At 36.2% G+C, this 12,840-nt stretch overlaps 1 protein-coding gene across 1 annotated transcript in view; it reads left to right on the top strand.

Annotated features, from left to right (window-relative positions):
* The window catches only part of PRIM2 (DNA primase subunit 2), a 358,287-nt gene that overhangs the window by 68,212 nt on the left and 277,235 nt on the right, over nt 1-12,840 (top strand). The window contains exon 7 of the mRNA XM_047102680.1: nt 114-251. Coding sequence (XP_046958636.1) covers nt 114-251 — 138 coding nt within the window. The remainder of the gene's footprint in view (nt 1-113; nt 252-12,840) is intronic.

Below are 12,840 nucleotides of genomic sequence, written 5' to 3'. Positions count from 1 at the left end.
GGGACAAATGAATTTCTCGCAGGAAGTATTTTGTTTAGACTTAGTATGTATGAAGACTTAGGAGGATTTCATGACAGGTACCGACTTACTTTCCCTGTTTCACATGAATTCAGATCCCTTTTGCTGATGCTCTGGATTTGTTCCGAGGAAGGAAAGTCTATTTGGAAGATGGCTTTGCTTATGTACCACTTAAAGATATTGTGGCAATTGTCCTGAATGAATTTAGAGCCAAGCTGTCCAAGGCTTTGGCAGTAAGTATTTCACTTTATTTCTGTTTTTACTTTATGTCCACATACACATGCTTTAATTATATACCCTTGGTAGTTTTGTTCTACACTTCTTAAGAAATAAGGTAATTTTTATAACAACATTCAAATTGCTTATGATGTACTGGTAATTCTGGAAGCACTAGGTTTTTATTTGTTACTGCCCATAATTAGTTTTCTTACTTATCTTTCTCATAGTAATACTAATAGTGAGCTGATTAATTTTGTGAGAAGCTTCTGTGGGTCATGTCTGCAAGGTCATGCCTTTTTCCCTTGGAGATGCATTTCATATAAGGCCCTTCTCATTTGTTGTGGCCTGTGGTGTATATAACCCCTAGATTTCTATCCTAAATTGGTATTTTGTGTCAGTAGAGGGTAATGTAGAAGAAAATCTTTATATTAAGTAATAAAAACAGCGATATGCTAGTGCTGCAGTAAACAACCTGCTGAATGCAATTGGTGGTAGCTGTTTGAGTAAATAACATGATCAGCGCTTTTCAATGGATTTGTTGCAAGTGTTACACTTAAGTGATAACATCTTAAAAAATATACATGTTTTGGTAGGGGCTCTGAACACCCCACTTAAATCACTGAGTTGCTCATTCAGACAGAAAATCAGTAAGAAACAGTGGCTTTGAATGACACATTGAACCAGATGGATATAACAGATTTGTTCAGAATATTCTATCCCCAAATAGCAGAATGCACATTCTTTTCAAGTGCACATGGAACAGTCTTCAGAATGGATCACATTAGGCCACAAAACAAGTTTCAACAAATTCCAGAAGATTGAAATCATGTCATACATTTTTTGGAGTCACAGTAATATAGAACTAGAAATCATCACAGAAAAACCTCGGAAAGAACACAAATACTTGGAGGTTACATACATGCTGCTAAATAATGAATGCGTCGACAAAGAAATAGGAAATCAAAAGATAACATGGAAACAAACGAAAATATAGTGCCCAAACTTAGGGGTTGCAGCAAAAGCAGGTCTAAGAGGGAGGATAATAACAGTAGTGGTCAAGTCAAGAAGAACAAACAAAGCTGAAAGCCAGTAGAAGAAAGGAAATAATAAAGATTAGAGTGGAAATAAGTGAAATAGAGACTAAAGAAACAATAGAACAGAACCAGAGCTGGTTCTTTGAAAAGATAACAAAATTTATAAACTTTTAGCAAGACTCAAGAAAAAAAGAGCAAGGACTCCTATAAAATCAGAAAGGAAAGAAGAAGTAACAACCAACACCACAGAAATATAAAGGATTGTAAGAGAATATTATGAAAAATTATATGCCACCAAATTGGACAACCTAGAAGGAACAGAAGAATTCCTAGAAGCATTTAACCTTCCAAAACTGAAACATGAAGAAATAGAAAATTTGAGCAGACTCATTACTAGCAATTACATTGAGTTGGTAATCAAAAAGCTCGCAAAAAACAAAAGTCCAGGGACAGATGGCTTCACAGGCAAATTCTACCAAACATTTAAAGAAGAGTTAATACGTATTCTTCTCAAACTATTTCAAAACATAGAGGAGGAAGGAAAGCTTCGTTCATTCTATGAGGTCAGCATTACCCTCATACCAAAAGATACTACAAAAAAGTACTATAGGCCAATATCTCTGATGAACATAGATACAAAAATCTTCAACTAAATATTAGCAAACTGAATCCAACAATCCATTAAAAAAAATCATTCACCAGGATCAAGTTGGATTTCTTCCAGGTATGCAAGGGTGGTTTGATATTCACAAATCAATGTGATAAATCACATCAAAAAGAGGTAAAAACCATATGATTGTTTCAGTAGATGTAGAAAAAGCATTTGAGAAGTACAACATCCATTCATCATTAAAACTCAGTAATACAGGGGCACCTGGGTGGCGCAGTCGGTTAAGCATCCGACTTCAGCCAGGTCACGATCTCGCGGTCCGTGAGTTTGAGCCCCGCGTCAGGCTCTGGGCTGATGGCTCAGAGCCTGGAGCCTGTTTCCGATTCTGTGTCTCCCTCTCTCTCTGCCCCTCCCCCGTTCATGCTCTGTCTCTCTCTGTCCCAAAAATAAATAAACGTTAAAAAAAAAATTAAAAAAAAAAAACAAAAAAAAAAACTCAGTAATACAGGTTTAGAGGGAACTTACCTCAGCATAATAAAAGCCATATAACAACATCATACTCCGTGGTGAAAAACTGAGAACTTTTCCCTTAAGATCAGGAATGAGACCAGGATGTCCACTGTCCCTCTTTTATTCAGCGTAGTTTTGGAAGTCCTAGCCAGAGCAGTCAGACAAGAAAAAGAAATAAAAGATATCCAAAGTGGTAAGGAAGAAGTAAAAATTTTACTGTTTGCAGATGACGTGATACTGTATGTAGAAAATCGGAAAGATTCCACTAAAAAACTACTAGAGCTGATAAATGAAATCAGTAAAGTCATAGGATACACAACTCATATACAGAAATAATGCCTTTCTATACACTAATAATAAGTAGCTGAAAGATAAATTAAGAAAACATTTTGTTTTAATTTTTTTTTTAATGTTTATTCATTTTTGAGAGACAGAGACAGAGCATGAGTGGGGAAGGGGCAGAGAGAGAGGGAGACACAGAATCTGAAGCAGGCTCCAGGCTCTGAGCTGTCAGCACAGAGTCTGATGCAGGGCTCGAACTCATGAACTGCAAGATCCTGACCTAAGCTGAAGTTGGATGCTCAACCGTCTGAGCCACCCAGGCGCCCCAAGGAAGCATTTCTGTTTATAATCACGCCCACATGCTGATATAGCTGAATTATATACATTTAGGTAATCTCAGTCAGTGATAAAAATGATTTATACCAGAAAATATACTTTTTAACTCCAAAGGAAAGGTTGGCCTATACTTCTAACTGTAATTAGTATAGCTTAAAAAGAGCCACATCACGTAACCTTGAAGTTCTGAATCAAGTACCAAAAAAGGTGTTTGAAAAAACAAATCAGATAAAGTGCTTAGGAATAAACTGAACAACAGAAGTGAAAGACCTGTACTCTGAAAACTGTAAAACACTGATGAAAGAAACTCAAGATGACATCTACAAAGGGAAAGATATTCCATGTTCATGGATTGGGAGAACTAATACTGTTTAAATGTCCATTCTACCCAAAGAAATCTACAGAACTAATGCAATCACTATCAAAATGCCAATAGCATTTTCCGTAGAACTAGAACAAATAACCCTAAAATTTGTATGGAACTATAAAAGTCCCTGAATAGCCAATCTGAAGAAAGAGCAAAAAAAGAGGTGTCACAATCTCAGATTTCAAGGTAGACTACAAAGCTATAGTAAGCAAAACAGTAATATCCTGGCACAAAAATATAAATACTGATCAATGGAACAGAATAGAGAGTCAGAAATAAACTCATGCTTTGATGATCAATTAATCTATGACAAAGGAGGCAAGAATATACAAGAGGAAAGTCTTTTCAGCAAATGTGAAAACTGGATAGCTACATGCAAAAGAATGAAACTGGACCACTTTCTTACATGATATATAAAAAATCAATTCAAAATGGATGAAGGACCTAAATGTGAGACCTGAAACCATAAAAGTACTGGAAGAAAACAGGCAGTAATATCTTGGACATCAGCTGTAGGAACATTTCTCTAGGTAGTTTCCTTTGGCAAAGGAAAGAAAAGCAAAATTAAACTATTGGGACTACACCAAAATAAAAAGCTTTTGCAAAGCAAAGGAAACATTAACAAAACTAAAAGCCTTCCAAATGAGAGAGATTTGCAAATTATGTGTCTGATAAGGAGTTAATGTCCAGATGTATTAAGAACTTAATACAACTCAACACCAAAAAAATAATCTGATAAAAAATGGGCAAAGAATCTCAATAGACATTTTTCCAAAGAAGACATATAGATGGCCAAGAGATACATGAAAAGATGCCCAGCATCACTCATCATCAGGAAAATGCAAATTAAAACCACAATGAGATATCACCTCATGCCTGAGAGAATGGCTAAAACCCAAAACACAAGAAACAAGTATTGGCAAGGATGCAGAATAAAAGGAACCCTTGTGCACTGTTGGTAAGAATTCAAAGTTGTGCAGTCACTGTGGAAAACACTATAGAGTTTCCTCAAAAAATTAAAAATAGGATTACCATATGATCCAGCAATTCCACTACTGTTTGCCCAAAGAATATGAAAACACTAATTCAAAAAGATATATGCACCCTTACATTTTGCTACATTATTTATAATAGCCAAAACATGGAAGTAACCTAACTGTCCATTGATAGATGAATGGGTAAAGAAGATGTGCACATACACGAATATTATTCAGCCATGAAGAATGAAATCTTGCCTTTTGCAACAACATGGATGGATATAAAGGGTATAATGCTAAGTGAAATAAGTCAGAGAAAGACAAATACCATATGATTCCACTTAATGTGGACTTTAAGAAATCAAACAAAGGAAAATAGAGACAAGAAGCAGGCTCTAAAATACAGAGAACTAATTGATGGTTACCAGAGGGAGGGTGGGTGGGGGTTATGTGAAATAGGCGAAGGGGATTAAGAGTATACACTAATCAAGATGAACATTGAGCAATATATAGAATTGTTATATCATTATATTGTACACCTGAAATAATATAACACTGTATGTTTATTATACTTGAATAAAAATACACATTTTGCAGTATTGTTGCCTTTTAATAGGAATCTAGTTTTTAAAAATACTATTTTTGGCTATTGTTGAGAGTGCTGCTATGAACATTGGGGTACAAGTGCCCCTATGCATCAGTACTCCTGTATCCCTTGGGTAAATTCCTAGCAGTGCTATAGCCAAATTATGGAAAGAGCCTAAATGTCCATCAACTGATGAATGGATAAAGAAATTGTGGTTTATATACACAATGGAATACTACGTGGCAATGAGAAAAAATGAAATATGGCCTTTTGTAGCAACGTGGATGGAACTGGAGAGTGTGATGCTAAGTGAAATAAGCCATACAGAGAAAGACAGATACCATATGGTTTCACTCTTATGTGGATCCTGAGAAACTTAACAGGAACCCATGGGGGAGGGGAAGGAAAAAAAAAAAAAAAAAAAAAAGGACGTTAGAGTGGGAGAGAGCCAAAGCATAAGAGACTGTTAAAAACTGAGAACAAACTGAGGGTTGATGGGGGGTGGGAGGGAGGGACGGGTGGGTGATGGGTATTGAGGAGGGCACCTTTTGGGATGAGCACTGGGTGTTGTATGGAAACCAATTTGTCAATAAATTTCATATATAAAAAAAAAAATACTATTTTTGGTACTTGGTGCAGAAGAGAACTTTAAAGTTGTGATGTTACTCTTTTTACCTATACACACAGTAGAATGATAGGCCAACCTTTTCTTTTGAATTAAAAATTGTTATATTTTCTGGCATAAATAATTTTTATTACTGACCGGGGTTACCTAAACATGTATAATTCAGCTATTTCAGCATTTGCAAAGACTAAAATATTACCTCTGGTTTGACTGATAAGGCAGTTAATGAAACCACCTAGTATGATAGGTGTTTACTAACTTAAATCTTCTTTCTCTCTCCCTAATTCTGTATTTTTCATATTTAAAAAATCTTCAGGGGCGCCTGGGTGGCGCAGTCGGTTAAGCGTCCGACTTCAGCCAGGTCACGATCTCGCGGTCCGTGAGTTCGAGCCCCGCGTCGGGCTCTGGGCTGATGGCTCAGAGCCTGGAGCCTGTTTCCGATTCTGTGTCTCCCTCTCTCTCTGCCCCTCCCCCGTTCATGCTCTGTCTCTCTCTGTCCCAAAAATAAATAAATGTTGAAAAAAAAAAAAATTAAAAAAAAAAAATCTTCAGTATAGTTGATGTTTTTAAGTAGTTTCTTTAGTTGTCTGTGACTTATGTTGGACCATCATCTATTTACAGATGAAAATAGTGTCTTTCACTGCTATGAATCTCTGTGGCAAACACTGATGTTTGCCTCCTGGTTGCCCATTCCCCTTGTGTTATTATTACTGGTTTTGTTCACCCATTTTTCTCTCTGCTGACATTTTGGACAGCACTTCTTTGTGTGAAACAGCTGTATACTTTTCAGGATGTTGGGCATCTCTAGCTCTAATTTACTAAATGCTAATAGTGGCCCTCCCCGGTTCCCATGACAACCAAAAATATCATCGTACATTTGCAGAAAGCTTCTAGAGTATTGGTAACATCCCTGTGCTGATTTTGAAAAGTTTTGAAAAGATTTTGAAAAGGAAAGTTTTCTTTTCTTTTTTTTTCTTCCAAATTGTTAGTCTGTGTACATAGTATAATGCAATTTGGCTGAAAATTTGAATTGTTTGGGTGCTTCTGAAAGAAAGTTTTTCTTACTAATAAAAAATGGGCACATGTTTGCTATTCAGTTTTTTTTCAGTTTATCTTTCTAATAATTTAATGTAGAAAGGATATGTGCAGGTTTTTGCAAAGTTTATATTTTTGTTTTGTACAGAGGATGCAACCTCTAAATATACTGAGGTTAAGGACAAACTTTTTTTTTAAAGTTTATTTATTTTGAGAGAGAGAGGGAGAGGGGCAGAGAGAGAGGGAGAAATAAATCCTAAGCAGGCTCCACACTGACAGCACAGAGCCTGCTATGGGGCTTTGAACCCAAGAACCATTAGATCATGACCTGAGCCAAAACCAAGAGTGGGATGCTTAATTCACTTTGCCACCCATGTGTCCCAAGGGCAAACTCTTTAAGTTCTTAAGTTAGTAATATCTTTATTTTTTTCAGCAAATTGCATTTAAGTTTTGTATCTTGTTGGTAAAAAAATACAGCACATGGGGGTACCTGTGTGGCTCAGTTGGTTAAGCTTCTGACTCTCGATCTCACGGTTCATGAGTTTGAGCCCTGCATCAGACTTTGCAATGACAGCTCAGAGATTGTCTCTGCTTGGGATTGTTTCTATCTCCCTGTCACTCTGCCCCTCCCTTGATTGCACTCTCTCTTTTTCTCTCTCTCAAAATAAATAAATACACATTAAAAATATACATAACATATGAACTTTGAATTCCTTTCTGTTGCTTCCCTCCTGCTTATTCTTTTCTCCCCCCAAAATAACTTTTAAACAAAATTGATAATCTTTTACAATTTTGAAATTGCAATTCAAAGACAGTTGCAAGTAAAAAACTAGCTTTTTGCCACAACCATTTGAGAATAAGTTCCCAACCTGATGTCTCATTACCCCCCAGTACTTTAGGGTGTAATTCTTATAAACAAAGATGTTCTCCTGTATAACCACAGTTCACCTTTCAAAATAAGCACATTAGCACCAATACATGACTACCAGCTAATCCTCAGACCCCATTCAAGTTTCACAGTTTTCTCTATCATGTCCTTTATTTCAGAAGGATCCAATCTTCTATTACGTGTATTATTTAGTTATGTCTCTTTAGTCTGTCTGGAACAGGTTCTTAGTTTCGACTTTTATGACTTTGCTGCTTTTGAAGAAAATAGGCTAGTTATTTTGTAGAATATTTCTGTTGGGATTTGTTTGATGTTTCTGCATGTTAAGATTCAAGTTATACATCTTGAGCAGGAATATCATAAAACTGGTGATATGCTGTTTTTATTGGATCCTGTTAGGTAATCCACGATTTTGATTCATCTCAATTCTGATTGACTTAGTGTATTTTCTCATTCTTTTGTTGAGAGACATTTGGTTTTGTTTTCTTTCTTTTCGTTATTACTAATACTGCTGCTCCGAACATTCTAGGACATTTTTGGAAAACACATTTCTGTTGTTATATGCCTAGGATTGGAAATGTAGGGTAAATAGGGTATGTCCATGTTCCACTTTAGTGGATTCTGACTTAATTTTAATGAATTTGTCCTATAGATAGTTACCGTAGTCCCATCTTGTACCACCTTCTTGCTCATGACACTCCAGCCATACTGGCCTTTTTTATTCTGCAAAAGTGCCATGATTGTCTCCTGCCTAAAACACATTTTCCTCTGTATTTGTTCCGCTGGCTCCTTCATGTTAGATATAATATTGTTGTTGTTTATTTCTTTGGTAATTGTCTACCTCCACTACAAAATAAGCTTTATAAAAGAAAATTTCATCTATCTATCTTGTTAAGTACTGTGTCCCTAGTACCCAAAACAATATGTGGGTAAACAGAAAGTTATTAAAAAAAATAAACTATTAACTGAAAGAACTGGCCAAAGCTTCTAAAATTGTTATGTGAGGCAAAGAAATATATCTTTCCTTCATTCTTTTTCCCCTAACTAGTTATCAGTTCATTGTATCTCAGCTCCTAATTCAACCTTTATGCCTCCTCTGTAACCGGACCCTAATATAATTTTTAACATTTGCTCAGTTTAAAAAAAATATAAATCCCTTGATAATACAACTCCTTAAAAAGATACAGTTAGGAACGCCTGGGTGGCTCAGTCAATTAAGCATCCAACTCTTGATTCAGCTCAGGTCATGATCTCATGGTTGTGAGATTGAGCCCCGTGTCAGGCTCCACACTAAGCTCTCTCCCTCTCTCTCTGCCCTTCTCCCTCACTTGTGCTCTCTCTCTAAAATTAAAAAAAAAAGGTATTAATTTATTAATATATACTGTTATTAAGCATTATATAATGTCCAACTTACAATTTTGTCCATTCAACAAGCATTTTTTAAACATATGTCAGGTTTACTATATAAGTGCCTTGGTAGTAATGGAGATGGGAAATTTATGAGACAGGGCTTTGACCCTTAAGAACTATCTTATCTAGTAGGGGGAGCTAAAGTGTGTACATTAAAGACTCAGTGACTAGGTTGATAATGGGGATTGTCCTGATAGTTTTGTCACCTCAACTCAGGGAATTTTGAGAAAGGATGGAATTGACGTTGGCTTTAGGTGATTTGCTATAGGGAGATGAACAGATTGCAGAGAGCAGTAAAGCTAAATGATTGGGTGGCTGGAATGTGTGGGCTGTGTTTGGGGACTGGTTAGTGGTTTGTTTGCTTAGATTTAATGCCTGTGATGAATAGTAGAAGATAAACTGTAGCAATGCATATCACTAGGCTAAGGAGTTTGAGTTTTAGTCTGTATGCTAATGGTTTCCAGACATTTTTGGTATACTCCCTGTTAAAATATCACACATCTTTAATGTACAGATGTAGATATTAGAAAAGGGTGCTTTTAAAAAAGAGTTAGAAGAAAATAGGAATAGATATTTAATAATTTCTTTCCCTATCTCAGTAGGTCATCTTTCATTATCCATTTTGGAAACAATACTGATAAATTGCTGGTGTTACCATTGGAGATGTGTTTTAGCAATAGGAATATAAGAGCTGTTTGAGAGAAAATGATTTTCGTATTGGGTGTGTTGAATTTCTTGGACTAATAGGACATTCTAGTAAATCTGGGTTGAAACTTAGAAGAGTGCTTGGAGACGAAGACATTGATTTGGGAGTCACAGATGGTTGTGAAGTTTTTGAACACGAAATAGTGGGTTCAATTTCTAAGGAGTAAAGAATAAAGAGAGAAGAGGATCAAATACCAAACGATTTCAAGGTTGGGTGTGGGGATCAGTCAGGTGCTATGAGTTGGATACCACAAATGAACAAATCAGTCTTGGCTTTTTTCACCAATTGTATTTTACTTTACAAAATGAGACATTTGGCACCATTCACAGAATAAGATTCAGCAACAGTTATTTTCTTGTCTTAGTGAAATATTCTAGATTTTTGATAGAAAGGTTTTACTTATTGAGGAAAATCAGTAATGTATATGAAAGTGCTTTTTTTAAAAGTTGCAAAGTGCTGTATATTTTTTAAATACTCATTCGAAGGGTTTAGTTCTTGGGAAGAATAATATTTTAAGAGGTTTTGATTTTTCTTTTTATTTCCCCCAATAGTGCTTAGTGCAGTTTTGCATTTTGTGTTTATGGAAATTATTGGTGGCAAGAATTTTAATGAACCACTTATTTCACGTTTTCTTTGCTTTTTGCCAGGAAATGTTAGCGGTACATATACACAGATTTCTTTAGAGCAGGAAAGGATTTTAGAGCTGTGTGGTAATAATTTGTGCTTTCTTGCCCCGATTCTTGGTGACTAGAAGGCAAACTCTAAGTTTATAGATATCAGTGGGCATGCTTTCTTGTCCTATTATGTATGGTAGTACTTTAGTGCAATGCTTTCTTATTATGAGAGGCTCTCAGTAAATACCAGCAATGTCTCTTCATTTTGCCCGTGAAAGGTTAGCCTCACAAAGGTTGAATGGTTTATCAGAATTCATTCAGCTAATTAGTGAAGGACCCAGGTCTCCCCACGCTCGTTAAGTCCAGTAGCCTTCCTTTTTGCTACACTTTTTTGCCTCTCCCCGGCCCAGTCAAATACCTCTGCCCTTCTACTGCTTTCTCTCATTTGCCCTCAATAAATATTTTCATTACATGTTTTAAATGTAGAATTCACCAGGGTAGAGATCAAGCCATACTCTACTTCTCCATTGTAGGCATTGTGCTGTATTCAGCTTAATTATCTCTGAAGCCTGTCACAGTGCCTTGTGCAGAAAAGGTCCTCAGGATCTGATGAAGTACCTTGTGAGAACTGCCTGTTTATATTTTCTCTGGCTGTATCGAGGAAGCTAAAGTTAAATGGAGGTTGCACTTTAGTGTACGGCTTATAAAAGAGTGAAATCTTGATAATGTGTTAAGTGCAACTGTTTATAACCTCAAAACACTTCTGAAGAACTCCTTCAGTTGGCTGCAGTAGTTAACTCTTTTGACAGTTTTCCTCTGGAGTATGTAAGATATGAATTTTATATTTTGTTTAGAAACTCTCATGATGCAGCATAAACCAGGCTTAAACTCTAGCCACCTTGAGAATAGCGCTTCATTCTTCATAGTTGGACTAACTCTCTAGAGTAATTCTTAGGTTACTATTTTTGTGGTCACCTCTTGTCCCCTGTGCACCCTACCTACCCCCAGTCACAGAAAAGATCCCTCCTACACTCTTTCATAAATACTCCTGTTTCTCAGGTCATTTATCATATTTAAGAATTATAGTTACCCATTTTAAGGCTGTAGCCTAGATTGGTTAGAAAATGCCATAAATTTATGCCATTATTTATGGTTTACTTATTATTTTTTTGCTCAGCTGCATTGCTTTAACTGATATCTGAGTATACTGAAATACAGATTTTTATCCCTATTACTTGTGATGAGAAAATATCAGCAGATTCAGTTGCTAGGAAACAGCTGAATACTGAAATAGGTTTTTTTTTGGGGGGGGTACTTGTAAATTCAAATCTTTGACAGTCTTACTCTCTAGAGCAAAAATTTATTCAGTCACTGCAAGGAAAGACGCATCACCTGTTAGTTTTCCAATTTTTAAAAATATGAAGTATTTTTATATTTTATTTATTTTTTAATTTTAATTCCAGTTAGCTGACATACAGCATACAGTGTTATATTTAGTTTTCTAGTTTAAAAAATTTGCACAAGGGAGCTCGGAATATGAAAAATGTTTGAGGATTGATTAGGTGGTTAGAGTGTAATTTGTAACAGTGACTGGGCATTGAAAAGTACTGATTAGACAATTTTGAATTTTAGTGTTTTTTTTAAATGCTTTATTTATTTATTTATTTATTTATTTTTATTTTTGAGAGACAGAGAGAGATAGAGGACAAGCAGAGGAGGGGCAGAGAGAGAAGGAGACACAGAATCTGACACAGGTTCCAGGCTCTGTGCTGACAGCCCCGATGTGGGGCTCGAACTCACGGACCGTGAGATTATCACCTGAGCCGAAGTCAGATGCTTAACCAACTGAGCCACCCAGGCGCCCCAATGTTTTATTTATTTTTGAGAGAGAGAGAGCATAAATAGAGGAGGTGCAGAGAGAGAGGAGAACAGAGGATCTGAAGCGGGCTCTGTGCTGACAGCAGAGAGCCTGATGTGGGGCTTGAACTCAGGAACCATGAGATCATGACCTGAGCCGAAGTCGGATGCTCAATGGACTGAACCACCAAGTTGCTCCTGAATTTTAGTTTTCTTAAAGGTTTGAGTCATCATTAATGAAAGAATGAGAATGGGAGGCAGATATATATAAAACATACATAGGACATAGGATTTAACCAGAGTAAAATATTATATTAATTAAACCAACTTTGTCTGGTAGAAGTAGGATTGGCTGCATCCTGTATTTGCTCTTTTACCTATAATACTTAACATATGTGCCAGAGAAAGTAAATATTAAAAAGAAGTATTTATTTATAATCAGGTTGGCTTCCTTTTATAACTAGATGTCATTTAATTTTGTGATAGTTATGTAATGTTTACAAAAAGATTTTTATTCACATTCAGTACGTTTTCTTGAGTGTTCACCTTTGGCCAGGCAAAAACACAGGTATGATTAAGCTTTAGGGTGCTCAGAAAGTGTGAGAGGGAGCAGCAGTGGGAGAGGGATATAAATGGCCATGCTACACTGTGGTCAGTAAAAGCAGAAGTACAGAGGTTGCATAGAAAAGAGAGGGATGAATTAGTGTGGAGATCTCAGAGAGAGTTTCAAAGAAAATGTCAACTCTGGTCTGGATTTTGCAGAGCTCT

The sequence above is a fragment of the Lynx rufus genome, unplaced genomic scaffold (genome assembly GCF_022079265.1).
Source record: "Lynx rufus isolate CCGP_SWC_20201006 ecotype Redwood Valley unplaced genomic scaffold, mLynRuf1.p SCAF_6, whole genome shotgun sequence".
NCBI classification, from domain to species: Eukaryota; Metazoa; Chordata; class Mammalia; order Carnivora; family Felidae; genus Lynx; species Lynx rufus.
This window is presented reverse-complemented; position numbering and strand designations above follow the sequence as displayed.